Below are 25,677 nucleotides of genomic sequence, written 5' to 3' on the forward strand. Positions count from 1 at the left end.
CTTTGCTGTATCCAGTACACTCAGCCGTTCTTGATATCACGTGGAGTGAATCGAATTGGCTGAAGACTGGCTTCTGTGATGGTGGGGATATCGGGAGGAGGCCAAGATGGATCATCCACTTGGCACTTCTGGCTGAAGATGGTTGCAAACGCTTTAGCCTTGTCTTTTGCACTCACGTGCTAGACTTTGCCATCATTGAGAATGTTCATGGAGCCTCCTCCTCCCGTTAGTTGTTTAATTGTCCACCACCGTTCACGACTGAGTGTGGCAGGACTGCAGAGCTTTGATCTGATCCATTGATTGTGGAATCACTTCGCTCTGTCTGTAGCATGTTGCTTCTGCTGTTTAACATGCATGTAGTCCTGTTTTATAGCATCACCATGATGGCAGCTCATTTTTAGGTACGCCTGGCGCTGCTCCTGGCACACTCTTCTACACTCCTCATTGAACCAGGTTGATCCCCTGGCTTGTTGGTAATGGTAGAGTGAGGGATATGACTGGCCATGAGGTTACAGATTGTGGTGGAATACAATTCTGCTGCTGCTGATGGCCCACAGCGCCTCATGGATGCCCAGTTTTGAGCTGCTAGATCTGTTCTGAATCTATCCCATTTAGCACAGTGGTAGTGCCACGCAACATGTTTGATGGTGTCCTCTGTGCGAAGACGGGACTTTGTCTCCACAAGGACTGTAGACCAAAATTGGGAGAGCTATCCCACAGGACCAAAATTGGGAGAGCTGTCCCACAGATGCATCTGCAACAGGTAGATTGGTGAGGACGAGGTCAAGTAGGTTTTTCTCTCATGTTGGTTCGCTCACCACCTGCCGCAGGCCCAGTCTGGCAGCTATTTCCTTCAGGACTCAGCCAGCTCTGTCAGTAGTGGTGCTACCGAGCCACTCTTGGTAATGGACATTGAAGTCCCTACCCAGACTACATTCTGTGCCCTTACTAACCTCAGTGCTTCCTCCAAGTGGTGCTCAATATGGAGGAGGACTGATTCATCAGCTGAGGGACGGCGGTAGGTGGTAATCACCATGAGATTTCCTTGCCCATGTTTGTCCTGATGCCATGAGATTTCATGAGGTCTGGTGTCAATGTTGAGGACTCCCAGGGCCACTCAATCCTGATTGTATACCACTCTGGTGGGCCAGGACATACCCAGGGATGGTGATGGAAGAGTCTGGAACGTTGGCTGAAAGGTATGATTCTGTGAGTATGGCTATGTCAGGCTGTTGCTTGACTAGTCTGTGGGACAGCTCTCCCAATTTTGGCACAAGTCCCCAGATGTTAGTGAGGAGGACCTTGCAGGGTCGACTGGGCTCGGTTTGCCTTTGTCGTGTCCGGTACCTAGTGGCCCGATGCCAGGTGGTTCTGGCCGGTTTTACTCTTATTGTGACTTTCTGTAGCAAAATTGTACAACTGAGTGGCTTGCTGGCCCATTTCAGAGGGCATTTAAGAATCAATCACATTGCTGTGGGTCTGGAGTCACAGATAGGCCAGACCATGTAAGGACGGCAGGTTTCCTTCCCTAAAGGATATTAGTGAACCAGATGGGTTTTTACGACAATACGGTAGTTTCATGACCACCATGACTGATACTAGTTTTTTTTAATTCCAGATTTCATTTAATTAATTGAATTTAAGTTCTCCAACTGCCATGGCAGGGATTTGAACTCATGACTCTGGATTACTAGTCCAGTAACATAACCACTATGTTGCCATACCCGCGATTGCTCGCTCTGACCAATAAGAATGATTTATTTGAGAGTCAGCAAGATTATAAAGAATTACAAAGAATGTACAGCACAGAAACAGGACATTCGGCCCAACAGGTCCATGCTAGTGTTTATGCTCCAAGTGAGCCTCCTCCCACCCTTCTTCATCTCACCCTATCAACATATCCTTCTGCATCTTCCCTCACTTTAGCTAGGCAGAAAATCCAATGTACAGTTTTGTGTTGTCCACTTTGGAAGCTCTGGATGAATCATATTCATCTTTTTTCCAGCACTTAAACAAGATCTCCCTTTATAAACCTTCTTGACATTTTCTTCAGGAGGCTCCTCATCTATTCATGGAGAAAACAAATGCAGGAGTCATCTCTTGAAGTGTCAGATTGAAATTGGTAAATGAGAGTAACATAGCCTGGAAGAACATCAAATGAACCTCGGTAAGGGGATTCGAAAAAAAAAATACTGCAATCTTTTGAAAGGCCTGAAGACTACTCCTGAGATTTTAAAAAATGGATTTTAAACCTTCAAAGAGTTTCGATATTCTAAAGTTCTAAACTCAACCACTTACACCAATATGTTTAGTATTCAATGTCACATAAGTCACAAAACTCCTTCAAGTATGACTTCTTTCATTGTGAACATTTGAATCAATGGTACAAAGGCTACCATCAGATCTCCCACATCAAGGTGGCTAATGGTACACTTAACAGTGTCACCTTTTGCAGCATCATGCACAATATGAAATGCACACCCTAAGAGGCAAACATTTTCTTTTTGCTCACGAACTTCAGCCAAGATGCTCTTTCTACATCCAAGATTCACAGCAGCACTGTCCACACTGGGGGCCATGTCATTTATTAAGTCACAGCCATATCTCTGCAGAGCATTCTGCAGCGCTGTTAAAATGTCACGTGCTAAAGGACTCATTCAAACACAAGTCCAGAAACACTATGCTGGCTTTCTTCTGTCAAACAGACATTGGATTCACCTAAATCTTGGTTGTTACTGCCCTCCAAATGAATGCTTTACTTGTTGAACCAAATCTTTAGTAAACACAAGCATTTATTAATCGTGCATCAAGTTTTCGATCTGGGGCACTGAAACTTTTGGGCCACCTTGCTATCGGGAAATACTTTTCAGAATAAAAGACCTACACACAACCTCTTCACCTCTTCCCCCCTCAATACCCCTCCCACTGCTCTCTGCCTCTCCCTCCTCTCTCTCCAACACATGCTCCTCTCTGACCCCCTTTCTCCCCACCTCCTCCCAGCGTGGAAACATCACTAATATAACAGTGACAAGGGTCTTTTCCCCACTGTTAAATTACACCTGTGATGTCACAATACTCGAGCGGAATAGCACGAAAATGCCATTGTTCAATCGCCACTGCTACTGCAGTCCCTAGCAACCAAACTTCTTGAACACTGCTCATTATGGGCTGGGCTTAGCTCAGTGCTTATTTAATCTGTGTGAAATTCTGGTTAATGAGCAGAGATACAACAATTTATATTCTATTCTATTAAGAACTACATTGTCCACATGTTCACACAGGCCACTTTGAATTTCCAGCCTTCACTGGAACACATGTACTAACCTAGAAAACTGCAAAAGATGACACAAACCCAAAAAAGCTGACAGCTTATGAAGTAACGGCCAGTGATATGTGAAAACAAGAAGTTTGATTGAGATTGCAGTGACTAAGCTACTCGTATCCCGTCATTTTTATTATAGGACACCAAAGGACAGTTAGCAGTAATGGTGATTTAGAAACTGAAGGGGGGTTGGTGAGTGCAGTAGGTATGAGAATTATGTTCAATGTTTCTCCCCTTCAAGAACATGTTGATTTTTGACATCTGATTTGGTGCATAAATTGCCATTTTGGAGCCTACTGTAATTTTGAGTGTGAATCTTAGCACCATCTTTTAAATTAAGTTAAAAACATTATCACTTTAACCCCATATTACCGAGCCCCGATAGTTCTGTAAGTACAGTGACGGGAATTGTCAAATAATTTAATTATTCAGATGTTCAAATGAAGTAATTTTAATAAAACAGTTTTTTTTTACAATTTTAATTCATAATTAACATCATTTGAATTAGGCAACTTCAAATTCAGAGTGGATTGTAAATAACTTCTGTGGGGACAAACACTAAATAAACATACCCTGTAACGATAACTCTCTGAAACCATCAACTCATTTTATTTTTTTCTGCCTTAAATTTGTACACAATAAACAATGGGTGAAATTTACATCAGCTTGATTCCAGTACTGCCCTTCAACCAATTTGGTTCTGACAGGCTCCTCCATTCAAATTGTCTGATTGGTTGATTAATGCTGAGAGTGTGTAAAGAGGAGGAGCTGGGCCTGTTTGATGTATTAGTCCCCAGACATGGGTTGGAGTGTGTGTGTGGGGAGGGGGAAGGGGGGAGAGACAGGATGGAAATAATTCAAAAGAGGGCAAGAGGAGGAAAGAGAATGCAAGAGGAGGGGAAGAATTTGTGGCAAGGGGATGAGGCAGAAAACAAAGGGAAGATAGTTAGTATGCAGGTGCAGCAGGTGATCAAGAAGGCCAACGGAATGTTGGCTTTTATTGCTAGGGGGATAGAATATAAAAACAGGGAGGTATTGCTGCAGTTATATAAGGTATTGGTGAGACCGCACCTGGAATACTACATACAGTTTTGGTGTCCATACTTAAGAAAAGACATACTTGCTCTCGCGGCAGTACAAAGAAGGTTCACTCAGTTAATCCCGGGGATGAGGGGGCGGACATATGAGGAGAGGTTGAGTAGATTGGGACTCTACTCATTGGAGTTCAGAAGAATGAGAGGCGATCTTATTGAAACATATAAGATTGTGAAGGGGCTTTATCGGGTGGATGCGGTAAGGATGTTCCCAAGGATGGGTGAAACTAGAACAAGAGGGCATAATCTTAGAATAAGGGGCTGCTCTTTCAAAACTGAGATGAGGAGAAACTTCTTCACTCAGAGGGTAGTATGTCTGTGGAATTTGCTGCCCCAGGAAGCTGTGGAAGCTACATCATTAAATAAATTTAAAACAGAAATAGACAGTTTCCTAGAAGTAAAGGGAATTAGGGGTTACGGGGAGCGAGCAGGAAATTGGACATGAATTTAGATTTGAGGTTAGGATCAGATCAGCCATGATCTTATTGAATGGCGGAGCAGGCTCGAGGGGCCGATTGGCCTACTCCTGCTCCTATTTCTTATGTTCTTATGGTAGGGAGGCAGAATGCAAAGGAAAGGAAGAGGGGAAAGGAGGGAGAAAGACCAAAGGTACAACTGATCAGGTAGATTTTTCAGAGGTTTTTGTAGGCCGGGGAAAGATGTATCAAGTGGTCTTGAAAGAGAATTCAAGGGGACAGAGGTGCAGTGGTTGAATGATTGGCCTCTGATGGAAGGGCTGAGGAAGCAGAGAAGAATAGGTGATTGAGAGACAAATGAAATATGGAGACTGGGACACAGGGTTGGAGAAGATTTCCCAGATAAGGTGGAGCAATGCCTTGGAAGGATTTGAAAAGGTTGAGGGTCTTGAAATATTTTATATTTATATATATTCTATATTCATGGAGCAGCCTGGCATTTTTTTTTAAAACTGAGGAGAAAAATCAGCAGTGGAAAATTTTAAAGTTTCATACACAGAAAATGCAATTTAGTGACTCGGAGATTGGAACGCCTTGAAAGCTCAATTGCATATTTATGATACCTTAAATTTTTTTTTATTATTTTGCACTCTAATTAAAAAATGATGAAGGGTACAAGTGCTAATTACAATTTTGTTCTTTTTTTTCTAAAATCTTGTGTAGTCAATTAGAACCATTCTAGAGGGGGATATGAAAGCAAGTAATGGAAGTTTACAAACTGAAATGTTTAATTGCGGGTCATTATCTGTGTGGCTTTCTTACTGATCTAGACTTCAGTATCACTGTATAGCTGCCACACAGAAAATAGCATTAACTCAAGAATATCTTTATTTAATACCTGAAATGTAGTATTTTCATATACACACTTTATACAACTACATTGTTCAAGATTAATAAGGGATTCCTTGCAAATTTGTTAGTAAAACAAAACACTGCCAGGACATGCTTAGAATTATAATGCTAGACAACCTATTGTTGTTACAGTTATTGGCGAAGGGCTCTTTACAGTAGTAACAACTGACTCCTATATTGCGCTGAAAAAGAAAATAAAGGCCTTGGAGAGATTGCAGAGGAGATTTACCAGAATGATACCAGGGATGAGGGACCTCGGTTATTTGGAGAGACTAAAGATGCTGGGATTGTTCTCCTAACAGCAGAAAAGGATAAGGGGAAATTTAATAGAGATGTTCAAAATTATGAAGGATTTTGATAGAGTAAATAAGGAGAAGATGTTTCCACTAGCAGGAAGGTCAGTAACTAGAGGACACAGATTTAAGATAATTGGCAATAGAACCAGAGTGGGGAGATGAGGAGAATTATTTTACGCCACGAGTTGTTATGATCTGGAATGCACTGCCTGAAAGGGTGGTGGAAACAGATTCAGTAGTAACTTTCAAAAGGGAATTGGATAAATACTTGAAAAGGAAAAATTTGCAAGGCCAAGGGGAAAGAGTGGACAAGTGGGACTAACTGGATAGCTCATTCAAAGAGCCGGCACGTGCACGATGGTCCGAATGGTCTCCTTCTGTGCCATAAGATTCTATGAAGGTAATTTTACACATCACAACCTGAAAGTATATCAAGTTTTTTGGGTCTGTCATTTTTCACACCTGCATTATGTAGAAAATTAAAATACAACCGTACCATGGCAAGTTCAATTTTAGCGAGTTGCCTAAACGTCAAAAGCCTTGTTAGTAATATGCTGATCCAGAGCACATAATTAATCATAGTATAATATGAACACGCTTGTGGAATTGTTTAGTACTGCTCTTCCGTTCAGTCTGCTCATGTGAAAGTACGCAGTATCAACGAAACATAACTGATGGGCTTAACATTAATGTTAATGCAGGCTGTCGATACCCAGGCAATGTTTGTAGAATGTGTTGTACGTTCGCAACCATTACTCCTGCCATTTTATACATTGGTCTCACCTTCCCCATGGTCCCATGCGCTCTAAATTTCAGTTCACCTTCCAATTCCTTTCACTGCTTTAACCCAATCTCTGAACATAGGTTGGCTACACATGTATTGGGCAAATTACAAGGCCGAAGGAATTTAGTGAAATGTTCCCTTAATTGGTCTTTTAACAAGCTAAATTCAACTAGCGCACAGAATCTCACTTACTGTGCCTGACACTAGAGAATAATTCTGGGAGGAGTACAAAACACAAACTCTGTGCTAATACATACACCTATTTTTCCTCATGCTCACACACATTTGGCCTGAGATAAATATAGAAATTTCTACATATAGATTTCTTAAACATGATAAAAGATGAAAATTAAGAAGTGGTTGGCAATACTTCAATATTCTTTGATCAACTGTTAAATATTAATGTGTATGTTTGGATGCGAGTGTGTGAATATCCATTTCCTCAAGACCTCCATTATAGACATGTGTATCACCGCAACAAAACACCAATACAACAATCAGACCAGATGCCTGCTTTTAGCATTGCAAACTGGATCTTCTTGGTTTTCCTTCCCCTGACTGTTTAACAGTGGACTGACCAAGAACTGATGAAACTCACCCAACTGACAAAGTAACAGGCAATGAGAATTGAACTTCCATTTTCTAGTTGGGAATCAACTGGTCCTCCTGATTCAATGATTAGACCATCCCTATCGTGATCAATATCAGTGGATTACTGACAGTTTATGGTTTTATTTTCTCTAGGGCACTGAAGTCACGAGCCGACCAAAAGCCACAAAGATGCTGCATTAATCAACCTTTATAAAAATCTGAACGTTTATGTGCAATATCACAATTAAACATTTTAATAGTTTATAATAATTAAACAGCTATGAAGTATAATGCAATGTACATCTCTGCATGAGAGGTTTGATCAGGTTATCATCGCAACACTGAGGAGAGGTCACAATCTCGTTCTGGTTGATGCATTGGATATATATTCATCTTCTTAGTGGAGTGGTTGTAAAAGGCATTAAAGCGTAGCCAAAAAGGGTGGCAAGGTATTATTGAAGAGAAGTCCAAATATATATTTATCAGTATTTATGTTACTTGAAGTGAGGAGATAATGAGACTAATTTCAAATACTACTTGAAGCTACTGTGTGTGAGGAGCAAAGTTAATCCAATTTATCATTGTCAATGAGCTGAAAGGTACATTTCATTTGCTGCGCTGCAATCACTCGCAAACACAGATAAGTCTATTTTTCAAGGCTAAGATGTAGCTGCACTGACAGCTTCTTGAGATATGTTTATGGGATTGAACTTTATTTTTATTTGCTGCTGGACATTACCAAACTCAAAATGAAGAGCAACGTAAAGCTTGCTTGGATTGGGTGAAGACACATGGGTATCGGTGTTTAAATTCAGATCAGGTATACAGTTGCTGGTCTCCTGTAACTAGTATTAACAACCTTCTCTCAGTCCAGCTAGCGGAGTCGCAACAGAATTCTGAAGTAGCTAACAGTCAGTGATCTTTCAGCTGTGTACAACATTTAAGATGTATTGGTGATAACCAGTAGAATTGACTTTTTGCTTCTTTTAGAAAATACAGCTGGAATTCTAACCCACAGAAATGGCTTTAACCGTCAAGAACAGGACATCTACTTTCTTCCAATTCTTGTGGTCGACAGTGGACCACCGGCCTTGAGCAGCACAGGTACCCTCACCATCCGGGTGTGTGGGTGTGACAGCGATGGGACTATACAGTCATGCAGTGCCACAGCTTATGTGGTATCCACTGTCCTGAGTCCAGGGGCACTTATAGCTCTGCTAGTCTGTATTCTTATACTGATAGGTAAGATGAAACATTAAATTAAAGAGCATTTATTTTTGACAGTCCCACTGGGAGCCTTAAGCCTGAATTAAATAAAATATATGCACCCAGTATATAACTGGCACTAGCTTAAATATTGAATATATATTTGATGAATATTAACTTTTCTGAGGGGTGTTGTGAATTTACTATCCTTTCATCTCTATGTTTGATTTTTAATTCCAGCCCAGGTTGAGGGACTTATCTCTCTGTTGACTATGTCTATATTATAAACCAGAGATTGGTTAAAATGTGCAATTTGCTACCACAAGAAGTAGTTGAGATGAATAGCATAGATACATTTAAGGGGAAGCTAGATAAACATATGAGGGAGAAAGGAATAGAAGATTATGCTGATAGGGTTAGAAGAAGAGGTGGGAGGAGGCTCGTGTGGAGCATAAACACCAGCATGGACCAGTTGGGCCGAATGGCCTGATTTTGTGCTGTGTATTCTATGTAATTCTATTGTTCTACTATTGGAAATCAGTTTCAGATTGTCACAGTCAAGTTCTCAGTAAGTATTAGACCTCAGAACAAAACTGAATGCCAATCTGCAGTTTCACTGAAGAGAGGGCATGTGGGTAACTGGTGCAGAAGATGGGATTGGCACAATGGTGCAAGCTTGGGTTAAAAGATACTGTTGGGGCAAAGTAGAACCAGCTTTACTCTGCAAGTAGACGATGCTACACGTATTGTTCATCAACTTACACTGACATCCCTGACTTTGACCAGCTTAAAAATTTACTAAGAAAGCACAAAGCAAAAGCACAAAGAAAAATATGGATACTAGAAGCTGAAAGCTGAAGCTGTCTTTCAGTAGTCAACAGGGATAACTTGAAAAGTTAAGACTCCCAACATACATTGCTAAACATTGAAAACATATGAGACATTTGCATGAGTTACGAATAGTTACATATGAAACCGTTGAGTGTCCATATCTCCACGATTCATCCTACCGTACCCTCAACTGTCCCCATTTAATAGGTCAGTTGTGTCCCACTATCCCAGCTTTGGAGCAACTTTGCCACATATTAAGATGTCCTTTGGACCTAAAGTTTTTGGTCCTAAACTTTTGTTTTGGAGTTACAGGAGTTCAGGAAAAAGCAAGTCTGAAGTATTGCGAACTGGGTGATGTAAGACAGTTCAGCGAGCCAAACTTAGATATCATTCACTCCTAGACTAAAGCTGGATGGTAAACCCCAGGCAGTTCCTTATTACGGAGTTAAGATGAGGGGTTAAGGATTTGTCTGGTTCCTTGACATATTTTTGTCAGGATACCAAAATCCAGCGTTCTTACAAGGGAACTGGATGAGTTCCCGTTTTAGTGAGCAATAAAGGGGTAAAAGTTTGCGGTAGAATGAAAAATAGTCTTTTTCAGGCTCTGACTCAAGACCTAATTGGGCTGAATGTCATTTTATCACAGTTCATTGTGCTTTTTATTTTGATGTAGCCATATCTGGTTAGGACTACTTGAATCAGAATCCTGGAACCTGGGGGAAGGGGTACCAGAAGGGCAGAATGTCAGGTCTTTCTGGATCAATGATCTGGGATAGGCCAAATGGCCTCCTTCATCCATATCTATTTTTGTGTCCATGTGAAAAGTGGCAGTAATCTGTGCTCAAGTTGAAATTCTGCCTTGGACATACTTGGAACTGAAAGCAAATTTTATTTCAGCACACTGTAATTTAAGTGGTTCCGGGATCAAATAGGGTCATCTGGGTTCAATTTCATTCATTTGGAAACAATCCACTAACATGATGCATTTTATTTTCTTGCAGTACTTGTCCTCCTCATCTTGACCCTGAAGAGACACAGAAAGGGTCACATGATCTCAGAGGATGAGGAAGACATGCGGGACAACGTAATTAAGTACAACGACGAAGGAGGAGGGGAGGAAGACACCGAGGCCTACGACATGACTACGTTGCGAAGTCTGTACGATTTCACGGACGTCAAAGCAGACGGAGAAAGCGTGACCCCTGAACTTCATTCTCTGCCCCAATGGTTTCAGAATCCGGATGCAGATTTTTCCATTTTCAGGAGTTTTGTCTGTAAAAAGCTCGAAGAGGCTGACGCCGATCTCTCTGTTCCTCCGTACGACTCTTTTCAGACATATGCATACGAAGGCACGGGCTCAGTGGCTCAGTCTCTCAGCTCCATTAACTCTCTGTCCACTGACTCAGATCAGGACTATAACTACCTCAGTGACTGGGGGCCTCGGTTTAGGCAGCTTGCTGGACTTTACTCAGGAAATCAGGCAGACGACGGATCCTAGCATCCGACAGCTAAACTCCCAGTTCCTTTTGCTTTATTGCAAAAACAGTATAATCATTCCCAATAAAACGATGCAGCTTAAATCTTAAAAGCTGACACTCGGATCATTCAGGAAAGTCAAAAAAAAATTACTTTCCTCTTCAAAAAACATTACCTTCTCCAACTAAAGTTCCAAATCTGGGAATTGGCCAACCCTTTCTGAATCAGTTACTGTGATGAAACAGTGCCAAAAGAATGGTGATAGTACACAGAATATGCTGGCAGTGTTCCCAGTGCAGTATCTTAACAAATCTCCCTCCTTCAATGCATTAAAAAGCTTGGCAGCTACAGTGAAGGTATCACTCTAGTAAAGTGTGATGTTACAAATTTTAATACAACAGGCTAGGCCACTTCTGGTCATGAAATGGCAGTGCTGTCTACAAGTTGACACGGAAACCAAGAGCAACACTCTGGGTGAAGCGACATTTTGGTTCTGTGCAGTTTCCTGTTTTGAAATTCTGTTTAATTTATCTGACTGATTATTTAAAATAATTTTGTTAAAGTCCTTGTAAAATTACAGTGCTTATATGAGTGTTTTTTTCTTGAAAAACATTCATAGACACTGGCATAGCCACAAAACATTAATTGCGCAATAAAGTGGCAGTGTCAGTCCTAATTTGTGATCATCACCCCGTCTGGATAACTGGCCGTGGTCTAAAGGTGACACCCAAGTTTCGCAGGTTGGCTGTAGATTTCTTGGAAGTGCCATTCACAGCAGAATGAAAGCAGTTCCAGCCAAATTACACACATCAATTGGAAAAAATATTCATCAAAAAACAAAAAAAGGTATAGGGACAGAAAATGGGCACCACGACAGTATTTGATGGCTTGCTTTACTGCAGTTGAAATTGGATAAATTAGGCATTGAGGTTACTTTCATGAGGGAAATGCGTTCGCTGTAATCTCACTCCTAAACATGGCCACCAGATTGGCAGACCAGTCGTAGCTTGCAGAAATTAAAATGCGGAATTCTGCTTCCTTGGACTTCATGAGGATTTGTGCATTTCTCCCTATAACTGCATTGTACACACAATGTATCCGTGTAAACAATTCAATGTGCTCTGGTTGAAGGGCAGTGCAAGAAGAAATGCTGATGTGACTTGCGTTGGCGAGAGAGTGATAAACCACGGCCACTAGTTTACGGTGACTGCCAATTCCTCACTCTGCTGAAGTCTCTGATTGAGTCGCATTCTGTTTTTATTATTTGGGATTCGGGCATTTTTTACTCGAATCCTATTCTGTGATTCGGTCTGTTTTTCCACGAAAATAGGAAAACCAGTGGTGGTCTAAAAGATGCAATGGGGCTGTTCTCGGTTATGGGTGAGTGGATAAGTCAACTTATGTTTTTATTACTTGGGATTCTGGGATTTTTACCAATGATTGGAGGATCACGTTCCGCGATTCTGTCAGTTTATCCTTGTGGAAACCGCAACCCAGTGGCCTTGGTAATAACCCCAAATAGTTAGGTGACTTCTTCTCGGATTTGTAAAGGTTACTTTGATTTATATTTGTTTTCCTAGCTGCACTTACAGTGATATCTCGCATACACCTTTGGAGCTTCAGACCTTTCATAACTGCTGTGCTCGAACAGATGGAGACCCTGACCTCCACAACACAGCCTCATCACTTTGGATTCTGTTGATTTGTTCTATTGCTGGAGCTCACTCATTTGAGGAATGTTTTATCTGTACATTTGGAGCAACCACCTCTGCTTCTGGGACACCAATGTAGCGGCGGAAGCTTGAGGTGACAACTTGCACGTTCTGGGTTCCATGCTTCCATTTCAGAACTAACTTGCTTCTGGACTCCCTCATCGTAGAGTATAAATACATTGTGAGGATTTACGTACAAATCAGTTCTTCTCAGTGCTGCAGACCCCATCAACCCTCGATAAAGTAGTCAACCAAATTCAATTCTTTCCTGCTAGGACCTCTGGATATTTGAGGCTTAATGTCACAAGCTCACGATGATGTATACGGCAGTATTATTTAACTATAAAATACAGCGCAACCCTTCGTGTCACAAAAAATCATAAGAGTGTCGAATGGAGACAGACTTTAGCCAGCTAGGCTGCCCTGCAGACAGAACTACATCCTTCAAAATAAATGTCATATGTCAAGAGGAAGAAACAGACCGAACATTCCTGACAGCTTTGGCCCTAGGCCACATTAGAGTTCACAAAGCATGACTTTTTATACAGAAAGATGCTGTCATAAGGTCTAGTATGTGAAATGCAAGTATCCGTGGCAGTTTTCCTTTCGCTGTAAAATATGACAGAATTGGTACTTTTTTATACTCCCCCAGTATAGTGATGAAAAGAAAGTAGTAAAAAGTAAATATTTCTGGTGCTATGTTCAATATTTTAAAATGGGGTAATCAGAAAATAAAACTTTCAATATTCATCTTTCATGTGACTTAAACATTTCTTACCCTGAAGCTCAAATTTTAAAAGCATGAAGATCATTGCACAGAAGGAGGCCATTCAGCCCATCGTGCTTGTGCGGCTCTTTGAAAGAGCTATGCAATTAGTCCCATTCCCCTGCCTTTTCCCCATAGCCCCGCAATTTTCTCCCCTTCAGGTATATATCCAATTCCCTTTTGAAAGTTACTATTGAATCTGCTTCCACCACCCTTTCAAGCAGTGCGTTCAAGATCATTACTCGCTGTGTAAAAAGATGTTCTTGGATATTCTTTTTAGGTGAGAAGCCTAGGTGAAGGGTAAGGCTCAAGGTACAGGAAATTTGGTATGGTTGGAAGGAACAGGAGAGGGAGAGATAAGTGAAGCAGCAGTTAATGATGCAATGCTTGGGCTTTAAGAGGAAGGTAAGGAGTTCCATAGTTTGGAGTAAAACCAGACAATGCTGGAAACACTCAGCAGGTCAGGCAGCAATTGTGGAGAGAAAAATAGAGTTAATGCTTCAGAACTGCCTTTCATCAGAACTGGAAGACGTTAGAGCTTTTAAGCAAGTACCATAGTTTCCAGGTCTGGGAAAGAATGAGCTGGAATAGCAGAGAGTGTGATGTGTCTTCATTTCAATGGTGGGGATGTAGAGAGGAGTAAGAGCATGTAGGACAGAGAATTTGAAGCTTTGAAGGTACAGGGGAGAATAGCACCGAAAAACTATAACCAGAGCTGTATCAATAAAATGGAAAGAGACAACGGGGGTCAAAATTCAACTCGGTGGGGGAGGGGGTGCAAAACAGGAATTGGCAGATCAGTTGCCCCTTATACACCCCCGCCCAACTTTCCTTTCAGATGAAGTCAATGGGCGCTCGATTTTGCGGCTCGCCTAAGTTGAATTTCATCCCCAAGATCTTCAATGTACATATCAAAAGTAGCCGCTAAACATTATCAATTAGACATATTTTCACTGTCAGTGAAAAGTTGGCCTGACTATAAAATAGTTTCCTTGTTTGCTCCAACCTCCTAGCAAAGAGGGAAAAATATTCCCCATTGTCGTTGTGAAATAAAGCAAATGTCTTACTATAATTTGCTTGAAGGGGACAAGAACTATGTACTGAAAAGCAAAAGATCTAAATCTAAATTACACTTTGTTAAATACTCGGATGCCTTGAATCCCATGAAGAACGGACAGAAAGCCACTGTAAAATTAACCAAGGCTCTCATCTACCATACAGATGGTTTTTTTTAAATAAAAAAACTTGAATTTAAATATCACCGTTTCACAACTCAGAGTTTTACATAAAATTCATTGTATTAGCAAACTGATTGTTATGTGGGAAAACAAGGCCGCTGTCTTTGCCGGCAGCAGATCTCACAGACTGCAGTAAGGTGAATGGTCAGTTTTTGGTGGTGGAAGGAAAGTTGCCAGGAAGGTCAGCAGGAAAATTCTCGACTTTTCTTTCTTGAGCAAGACCATGCAATATTTAGCATCTACCTGAAAAGGCAGATGGACACTTGGTGTTAGCTGTGGTGCAGTGGGTAGCACTCCTGCCTCTCTCTGAGTCAGATAGTTCAAGTCCTCATCCAGCCACTTGAGCACAAAATCTGAGGGAGTTCTGACCAATATTTATCCCTCAACCAAAATCACTAAAAAAACCAGATTATCTGGTCAATATCACATTGCTGTTTGTGGGATCTTGCTGTGTGCAAATTGACCGCTGCTTTTCCTACATAACAACAATGACTACACTTCAAAAAGTAGTTCATTGGCTGTAAAGTGCTTTGGGACTTCCGGAGGTCGTGAAAGGCAGTATATGGATGCAAGTGCTTTCTTTCTTTAACATCTAATCTGAAGGATGGCACCTGTGACAGTGTAGCATACCTTCAGTATGGCACTGGAGCATCATTGGAGAACCTCGAACAGGAAGTCAAACTTGGAAAGTAAGCCCTGCTGTGTTTTCCCGCAAGGGAATTGTACTGCTATGTTTTGGGATTTATGTAACTGTACTGTTGGTTGTATTGTAAAGGAAAACGTAATGTAATGTCAGGTAAGGTTGAGGTGAACTTCTTGGGTTTTATTCTTGTGGACAACACGTCAAGGGCTTGGGAATCTGATATGTTACGTGATTAGACTTAGTTTACACAGTTAAGCTCCATGCTAGATTATGTTCTATTTAGTGTCAAAGATTAGGTTTAAAATAGTATATAATCAGTTTACAAATCATTCATGTGTAAAACAATGGTTGCTGGTCCAATATACTTTGAGTACGTGACTTGAATGCTCCACCGTTTGCATTCAGACAAGCCTCGTGTTGTGAGAAATCAGCAGCGCTCCGTGACTTCTCTTCGCACTTACAAATATAATTCTTTGAAAAACAGAAAGTCCTGCTGGCATATATCAGTGCAGAAGAAGATCTGACAATTCCATTACTGGAAGAGTGAATTACAATGCTGGGTATTACGGAATGGAATTTTTTTTTAAAATCAATAAATTGCAATGTTTTCTTCATTTAACTGCAAAAACCCTTTAAAGATGAGAGAATTGCAATTTATATAGAGAACATCCTCTTAACCAAATTGATGAAATACATTTTTTAAAATATAAGTAGTACAAGTCCACTCTCCTCCCACCTCCGTGTTTCAATTCCCCAGCGACTGTCTCTCGACAATTCCCAAGTTCCTAAGCCCCAACCCAGCATAATGTTTGAACTGGCTAGTAATAGAAATATTGATCCTCAATATCATAATGTTAGTGAATCTTTTCAGATTGAGGGAAGTTGAACATGCTGCAGAGTACTGGAGACTTTTTTTTTCCAGCTTGTATCTTTTTCAGCAGAGTAGGAGTGAAATTGAAAAATAGGCTGCGGTACCTATCAAGGGTAAAGAGTATTCTGCGCCTGAGAATGGAATCAGCACTTCTGCCGAGTCAGGGACTTAATGTGCTCATTACAGCTAGGTATCCATTCCGTTAGCTAAGAGAGCCCATCAATCACAAATGGTTAGATAACAAGTCCAGTAAAAGTGGTATCGGCAGCCGGAAATTAGGGAAGTGTCACAAGTTCAATAAATAGCATCACAGTCAATAAATACAACTCAGGTAGCCTAATTATGCCTTTCAGTTCTTGTCCTTAATATGGTTCTTGGTAGTGGTGGTGATGGGGGGGGTGGATCCAAGTGTGGCAGAATTGGTATTCCAATACCCGATCCAGGTAGGTCTGCAATATTTCAGGTTGCTATTGATGATTAACCAACCAGCCTAACTAACTGGGGTTATCTGGAGGGGCAGCACTGTAACTGGGCGCAGATATTCATCCCACTTGACTCCCATCTAACCCTGCAAGCCAACTGTCCTAACAGGTAGGATTGCTCTGGTTTTAGCTGGTTTAAAATCATCACTACCACAAACAAACTTGGGAGTCCTTGAGCATTGGCTCTTACAAAATTTCCACCCAAGTTCTCTTGGCTGTTATGTTGAGCATATCCCTGTAAGGAGTGTGTGAGTGCATTCCATATCAACTGAAGAGACACTCTACTAATGTGGATTTCTCAGTGATTAAAGAAAAGAAAGAATCTATATTATATAGCAATTTTCAGGATGCCCCAAAACACTTTACTGCCAATAACATACTTTTTGCAGTGTAGTCACTGTTGTAATGCAGGAAAGGCGGCAGCCAGTATGCGCACAGCAAGGTCCCACAAACAGCAATAATGACCAGATAATCTGTTTTAGTGATGTTGGTTGAGAGATAAATATTAGCCAGGACATGGGGGAGAACTCCCCTGCTCTTCTTCAAATAGTGCTATGGGATCTTTTACGTCTACCTGAGAGGGCAGATGGGGCCTCGGTTTAATGTTTCATCCAAAAGATGGCACCTCATGACAGCACAGCACTCCCTCAGTACTGCACTGGGGTGTCAGCCTAGATTTTGTACTCAAATCTCTGGAATGGGACTTGAACCCACAAACGTCTAACTGCAGAGGTGAGAGTGGTTTCAACTGAGCCACAGCTAACACCTTAAGCATAGCAATGGAGTTTCTATATGTCAGACATGTATCTGATCAAAAAAAATTACAGACTTCAAAGCACATGATGCTCAGCTCCATCTTTGCCTCCCATTCTGCATTCTTGAGCAGGAAAAGTAAAAAAAAAACTGAAACTAACTTTCCTTTTCTCAAAGCTTGGACAAACCAATTAATTAAAGCTCAGTGATTAAAATTTTCTCAATTTTAAACAGGACTTCCTGTTGCAGTCCTTTACTGAGCCCTACTTTTGAATAAAGTCGAATCTTGATCCTCACTGGACGTTTGAGATGTGCTCAATTTGGATCCAATCCAAATCTGAATGGCACAAGAGAAAGGACGTTTGAGCTGCTGGTGCAAGAAATCCAATTTGCAAATTTGGGAAGCTGCAAGAGTGAGAGGATAATATTGCTCTGAATGAGTATAGAAACGCGGAAAGACACGGCATCAGATATGAAACATCGCTCTTCCCAAATGCCAGGGACAGCTACTTTCCAGCTTTGGCAAGTTGAAAGTCAAAGAAACACCAGCAGCAGTTTGGTGCTTCAATGTGCTGTACCCAGAGTTAGAAAGATATGGGTTTACCCCAGGGATTCTTCAGCTGTTTAGTTATCTTGGCTCAGTGGCAGCACTTTGAAGCCAGAGTCAGTAGCCCCACTCCAGATCGCGAGCACATAATCTAGGCTGACAGTTCGGAAGAGGTGCCAACTTTCGGATGAGACCGGTTAATTTGTTTTTCGTTGTGTTGTTGAGGGAGCAATATTGGCTCCTTAAACCAAGGCCCTATCTGTTCTCCTGGTGCCCTGGCCAATATTCCTCCCTCAATCAACACCACCAAAACAGATTAATTGGTCATTCATTTCATTTATTGTTGGGTGCAAATTAGCTGGCACCTTTGCCCGCACAACAACAGCAACTGCACTTCAAAAGTAATTCATTGGGTGTGAAGCACTTTAGGAGGTGCTGAGGATGTGAAAGGTGCTATATAAATGCAAGTTATTTTTCTTTTTTTAAAAATCAGTCTCAATCTTTGGGAGGCATCCAGCAGATGCCAAAGACTTAAGAGAGAAAGAAAAAATACACAGAGCAACATTCAACCCAACTACTTTTCATTGCTTCTGACAGTTCGCTCTGGTCAGCATTGGTGGAGGTGTGGGAGAAGGTCACCCACCTGCCTCAGATATACCCTGCAGGGCCCAACATTTGTTGCCTACCTAGTGACCAACTCCTTGTCCATACCAAAGCTGGATGTTCTACCTCGATAGGAATCATTTCTTCTGTTTAAGGTACCATCAGTTAATTTTGGCAAGTGTGTTTAGGCAAGATGCAAAGAATGTGGGCAAATTATTTTACCCCCACCTAATCCTCAGAAAGCATAGTGTTGTCTATATTCACAGTAGGGAGGGGCCATGCCTGTGCCAAGAGAGAGCGTGAGAATTCCCAAAGCTGAACCTAATGCCCGTCAAGTTCTTCTCAGTTCATCCAAATTACTTGATTGTCATGTGGGCAGCCTACTCCTAGATCTCCGCCCACACATGATCTGTAGTCAGCTGTCAGAAGGAGTTGATTGATATCCACCACTATTACACATTTGACTGAGCACAAGGCAGCACTGGTGCTGGAAGCAGAATAGAAGCCTGCCAAACATTCCCTGCAGCTGAAAGGGGAGCAGAGGCTCCCAACAATGGCTTAAGGGGCAACGGAGAAAACTGATAAAATAAAATGGGGCAGAAGTTTCAAATAAATTCAGTGAGCTGGCAATGAGTTTGATTAGGAGAGAAATCAAAGGAAATCAATACATGAATAAAATAAAAACAAAAATTTGTGTCTCTTTCTGGAAATTATTCTACAAAGAAAATAGTTGTTGAATTGGGTGCCCAGAGTAGGCTTGGGTTGTCTACACCCTGAGCTTCAACATTCAGAAGATGGTTTCTAATTTCCACACTTTGGTAGGTCATTCTGCAGTTCTGCAAAGGTATTTTTTCCTACTACAATATCAATCAAAGAGGAGAAACAATCTTTAAAAGGAGCCTTGCCGTTTTCTTGGGGAGTGCAAAAGCCAGACAATTATGGACATTTTAAAACAGCCTTGGTTTTAATCAAGAGTGACAGAAGTATTCAACATGGCAGTGAGTGGGTCAGAATTCACCAAGTTTTTTTTACATTAAAGATCTGCTCCCTATATAGTTCCTGCTTTAGCTCGACATCAACCAAAAATATTTTGTCTTCCTTTATCTAGTACTGTACTATTTTGCTTGTAGGTTCCACAGTCTAGTCCCTTGTGTACAAGGTGCTTCAAGTAGGGCCAACCAGTAAATTACAACATGTCAAATCATTGAAATGACTCAACAATCTTCAAAAGCCTCGGGAAAAAAAATCACATTTAGCACAGGCTCGATCAACAAAATTACCCTGCAGAAGACCGAGCAAGTCCCAGCATATAGTAGAGCGGGTCAGTCAGAGCACGCCTTGGCAACAGTGACCATATTAAGGCCAAATTGAAGGTTAGGCCTATGATGGGAAAGTGAACAGTACAACAGAAAGATTGAACTTTAGAAAAGCAGATTTTGAGGGGTTTAGGGGATGAGCTCAGTAAATTGGACTAGGTGGTACTGTTAGAGAGGAAAAGCATGGAGAAAAAGCAGTTTACAATGAATATTCTGCGGAGCACAGAATGGATACAAACAACAAACGAAGGAGGGTAATAGTGGGGAAAGTCTGATGAGGGCAACAAAGCAGAAAATAGGGCAAAAACAATAGGGCAAAAGAGAGATTGTTCTTAAAGAAGAAATACAGGCAGTGTGGCGGACTGAGATGAATATAAAACCCAGATAAAGGAGATTAATAAACTGGTCTGGAGAGCTACGATAGAAAATGAGGTTAGGATAACAGGGAATCTTAAAATAAATGTCAAGCAATTCTATAAATAAATTTGCAGGAAGCAGTTAAAAAGGGGTCAATGTAAGATCCCAAAGGTGATATATGAAATGATCAAGGGATTGAAAATATACAAAATTTTCTGTGCTCACTGGCATCACCATGGGCAGTCTTCCCAGCAAGAAGCTGAATTTTCAGGTCGGCGGGGGAGGCAGACAAAGTAATGAAAGAAATAGAAACATTCAATAAGCAGAGTGGGTAGGAGGAAAAAAGAGAGAGGGGAGGAGGATGGCAAAAGGGAGAGGAGGGATGGGGTATTAGGGTGTAGTAGGGGCGAGGGGGGCATGGAGGGGAGAGGGGTGAGGAAGGTAAGGTGAAAGAGCGTAAAGTTGGTAAGGCCCCTCCATAATCCTCCCCCTCGCCCACCACTGGCAGGAGGGTGTAATTACAGCCTGACACGTTTACATAAGCCATTTCCACTATTAATAGGAATTTATAATGGAAATCCAAAAATATACACTGAATGCATGACTTTAAAATTACATCTGCGTGTGACCTGGACCAATTTTCCCGCAGCCTCTTCACCTGAAAACTACACTTGGTATTGACTCTTTATGCAATCCTATAGGAGATCAACGTGTGTACTTCCCTCTCTAACCCTCGTTCCCTAGTGACCTGACGAGTGGCAAATGCCATTTAATGTGGATAGCTGACCACCTGGAGGAATGTGTGCAGTCCGGTTGCTGTAATTTATTTATATAAAACGAGGAACAATGTGGCCTGAAATAACTTACAGCACTCTCTCTGTCCATCTTTGTGTGTGTTTTTTTTGTGGGGGTGTAAAACTGTAATTGAGACGTATAACAAATGAATTTTTGGGGATCTGGTGGTTTCTGCCCCTTACACAACAATGAAACGGTCCTAATCATGAATCCTAGTCATGAATGAAATTCTCTGTGACCATGGTGCATTATCCCTCCTCCTTCAACCTCTCTGCAACCTTTTATACTGTTGACCACATCATCGTCCTCCAATGCTTCTCCTTTGTTGTCCAACTTGGTAGGTCTGCCCTCACTTGCATCCACTCTTACGCATCTGATCAGAGCCAGAGCATCTCATCCCACCCCAGCACCATCAGCTCAGGGTCCCCCAAGGAATCAATCCTTTCCCCTTCCCCTTCCTCATCTATCCACTGACATAGAGTCAGCTTCTACATGTATGCTGATGGCACCCAGCTCTACCTCTCCACCACTTCTCTCAATCCCTCCACTGCCTCTGCTGCGAGACTGCTTGTCTGACATCCAGTCTTGGATGAACAACAACTTGCATTTGTATAAAATGTTCCAAGGCGCTTCACAGGAGCATAATGAGACAAAATTGACACCGAGCCAAAGAACACGTGATAGAACAGAGCCATTAGGACAGGTGACCAAAAGATTGGTCAAAGAGGTAGGTTTTAAAGAGCATCTTAAAGGAAGGGAGAGAGAGGCGGAGAGGTTTAGGGAGTGAATTCCAGAACTTAGGACCTATACGGTTTAAGGCACAGCCGCCAATAGTGGTGGTGGGGGGGCGGGGGCAGGGGGCGAAGGAAGTGGAACAACAAGGTCGTGGATGGCAAGAGCCTTGATTGCAAGTGAGCGGACATCCTGTAGGGAAATGAGGAGAGGGGCAGTGACTGTTGATCCACCAACAGAGTCCAAGGAGATAGTGGTGGATTGGGTGAGTGGGATAGAGAAAGGAAAACAAATAAACCTGTTAATCCTAAGAGGAAATAAGACAGTGAGGCGAATGTATAATCTGGGGCCTATGACTAGCCCAACAACAGGTGTTAGTGATTTAACGGTGTGTGAGACAGAGCGAGCAGGTCAGATGGGATTTCCCTGGTGATCACCAGTCCAGCCATTTTCAATGCATGGAGCTCACTGCAGAAGTGACACACATGCATGGGTTAACAGGGGAATGACAATCCCAGCCATGTCAAACTATTCTATTTCTTTACCATTTAACTAAAGATCAGAACAATTGCATCCTTTGGAGCATCTCATTTCTGTGGCACACAAGGAAAGGCAGGAAAACTATCTGGGAAATAAAGAGGAAATATATATATCAGAATGGGATGATTGTGTGAATACCAATTTACCTAAGGAAATTGGGCCCTTAAAGTTCTATTAGAATGGTGAATTTTGTGGAAATTTCCTGAATTTCAATCCCAGTTTAATGTTTCAATTAACCACACATTCCTAGAATTTCATCTCTGCAAATGATATAATAAATCTTTGATTGAGTGCTAATTACATGTATACCCACATGCAGTTAAAGGTTGGACAGAGCCAATGCAATACATTCCTTCAGATCTCACTTAAAACTAACTTTCAATTCACACAGTTAGAATATTATTCTGTAAGTTTGTTTGTACAATAGATCTCCTGGAAAAGCCAATGCATAAGCCGCACATTCACATATGTCTCCTAACTCTAGTGTTGCGACTGGAGCAGCTAATATGGTTTTATTGAAAAGGGACTGCATGGATTATGCCCCTTTCAAAGTGATTTAGGTGTTGCAGTAATGGAGGAATCGCAGTTTAACTTCAACCAGAACGACAACCGTTTGGCATTTCGCATTGGGTGCGAGACCACCTGGATAGGGTTGCCAACTCTGGTTGGACGTATTCCTGGAGCTTTCATCACATGAACTCCCACCTCCAATCGCCACTCCCAATCAAAGTCCTTTTTTCCAGATGCTGCAAGTAAAGGATGCAATTGTTCTGATCTTTAGTCAAATGGTAAAGAAATAGAACCACATGTGTGGTAACCCTACAATTGGAGTTAGCATCACACACATTTTAGCTTTCACTAGATGCATTTAGCTCAAATCAATCAGTCCTTTCCCAACCATGCTTCCCAATTGGTAAAGATCTTATGCAGCTGAGCCATGCAACAACTTGCATTTATATAGCACCTTTAACATCCCAAGGCGTTTCACAGGAGCATTATCAATTCCCAGTCTGTGCTGATTTATCTGATGACACCCAGGGTGAGCAGTAGAACTCTACAAATTACCTCAGTGCCCCGGAGTTGGGAGGGGAAGAATCGGCCAGGATTCCTGCAGCTTATTGCTCTCCAGTGGTTTCTGCTGAAGTGCAGACTTCAGGTGAGGTCAGGATTGGGCTCAGCAACCTGCCAACCCTCATAGTCTGAGCTCACTGTATCAACTATGACTGCCTGGACAAGGTAACAGTGGATGAGTGGACCAATGGACCTATACCCCAGCAGGGAATCAGCACCTTCGGGAGAGACGGTCCACAGAGAAAAAAAAGGAAGAAAATAGGCAAAAAGTTAAAAAAAATCAAATGTTACCTGCTGACAACCAGAGCTCTACACTTGCTTTTAAGTATGCATGAGAGGCTGTGCGTTCTCATCAATAGGGACCAGTGAAAGTAGCAGTATAACTCGGTGCATTCCCTCGCTGTACTCTAAAAGTGGGTACCACTACCCACTGTATAACTAAGCCGTAATTTACCAGTGCCTGGAATTCCTGTGGAAATTCTCCAGTGGGAAATCAGCAAAACCGCCGCAGTCACCCAGTTACACCATTTCTCCAGGATTTCATTGAATCATACAGCACAGGAGGCCATTCGACCCATCGTGTCTGTGCCAGATCTTTGAAAGAGCTATTCAATTAGTTCCACTCCCCTGTTCTTTCCCCATAGCCCTGCAATTTTTTTCTTTTCAAGTACTTGCCCAATTCCCTTTTGAAAGTTGCTATTGAATCTCCTTCCTCTACCTTTTCAGGCAATGCATTCCAAATCATAACAACTCACTGCAATAAAAAAATTCTCCTTATTGTCCCCTGGAATTTTTGCCAATTATTTTAAAGCAGTGTCCCCTGGTTACCTGCCAGTTTCTCCCCATTGATTCTATCAAAACACCTTTACTAAATCTCCCCTTAACATTCTCTGCTCTAAGGAGAACAATCCCAGTTTCCCCACATAACTGCAATCCTGCATCCCCGGTATTGTTCTGGTAAATCTCCTCTGCATCCTCTCCACTAATTTCAGCTAATCATCCACCAAAGTTATGGTTGGAGATCAGGGGAACCCTGAGTAACTCTCCCACTGGGCATTTTGTATTTATGCAGGGGGTGGGGGAGGGGGGAAAGGGTTGAATGCTGACTCTCCCAAGTGCCATTCCCAAATTCCTGTTTGACCGGGTAGACGGGAGGCAGGCTCTGTATGTATGATGTCGTGTCTCTGTTGTTATCTTCTAGAGTAAAAGTTGGGAGGTTGGATTAGCTCCCCTGTATGATTTGTCTCCTTTCCTGAGAGCAAGTGGCCAAGTACCTCTTAGAGACGGCCAGGCCGAGGTGGGAACTTTGCTATGGGGAGAATTGTATCAGCTTATTCAGTGCACTTCAAAATGGGAGCCCTATTATATCAGTAGAAATATTGAAAACGTCTATTGTTGAAATAGACTTCACAACAAAATGCACTAGACTAGCCTGGTATTCCCCATTCTTTATCAATTGAACCTACAGATTACTTTGATGGGACATAAAAACTTTCATGGATTTTTTATTTCCAATAGACTTTGACAAATTTTTCCATCTGACTTAAACTAATATCTAAATCAAGGAATGTCATTACTTTTTGGAAACTGCAAGCAAGCCATCTGGACTTTGTACGCCAGTCCATCAAGATGAGGGATAACAGGGTGGATAATGGAACATTTTTCTAAATTCAGTTGCAGATTTATGCAAGGATAGCACTTCTGTTTAATAACTGCATTATTCATCAACAGTTTAATTATTTAGCAATAGAATCCACACAGTGACTCATGTCTAAATTTCTAATTTGATTTGAAAGTATTCACCATGTGGGTTGTGAAGCTGAGATGTGTGGTTAGACACGGCTTAATTATCCACGTTTCTTTCTTCCGAGATACAACCCTGCAGTGCGATGAGGTATTTCCACTCGCAGTTGAGCTCAGAGCCCAAAAGGTCCATTGGGTTACCAACGCTCAACAAAGTAAGCTGGGGTCATGATCTTAGAAGAAGTGTCAGCCGTGGCTCAGTGGGTAGCACTCACACTGCTGAGTCCAAAGGTTGTCGGTTCAAGTTCCACTCCAGGGACTCCAGCACAAAATCCTGGGCAGTGCAGTACTGAGGGAGTGCTGCACTGCTGGAGGTGCCGTCTTTCGGATGAGGTGTTAAAAACCGATGCCCCGCCTTTCCTCTCAGGTGGACGTAAAATATCCCATTCCTCTATTTCGAAGAAGAGAGTTTGCCCCAGTGTCCTGGCCAATATTTATCTCTCAACTAACATCACCAAAACAGATTATCTGGTCATTATGTCATTGCTGTATGTGGGACCTTGCTGTGCGCACATTGGCT

General features: G+C 41.8%; 1 protein-coding gene across 1 annotated transcript in view; it reads left to right on the forward strand.

Annotated features, from left to right (window-relative positions):
* LOC137335326 (cadherin-22-like) overlaps window positions 1-13,420 on the forward strand; it is a 342,572-nt gene extending 329,152 nt beyond the window's left edge. The window contains exons 9-10 of the mRNA XM_068000646.1: window positions 8,406-8,657; window positions 10,454-13,420. Of these exons, the coding sequence (XP_067856747.1) occupies window positions 8,406-8,657; window positions 10,454-10,950 (749 nt within the window). The 3' untranslated portion in view covers window positions 10,951-13,420. The remainder of the gene's footprint in view (window positions 1-8,405; window positions 8,658-10,453) is intronic.
* Window positions 13,421-25,677: the final 12,257 nt, after the last annotated feature.

The sequence above is a fragment of the Heptranchias perlo genome, chromosome 19 (genome assembly GCF_035084215.1).
Source record: "Heptranchias perlo isolate sHepPer1 chromosome 19, sHepPer1.hap1, whole genome shotgun sequence".
NCBI lineage: Eukaryota > Metazoa > Chordata > Chondrichthyes > Hexanchiformes > Hexanchidae > Heptranchias > Heptranchias perlo.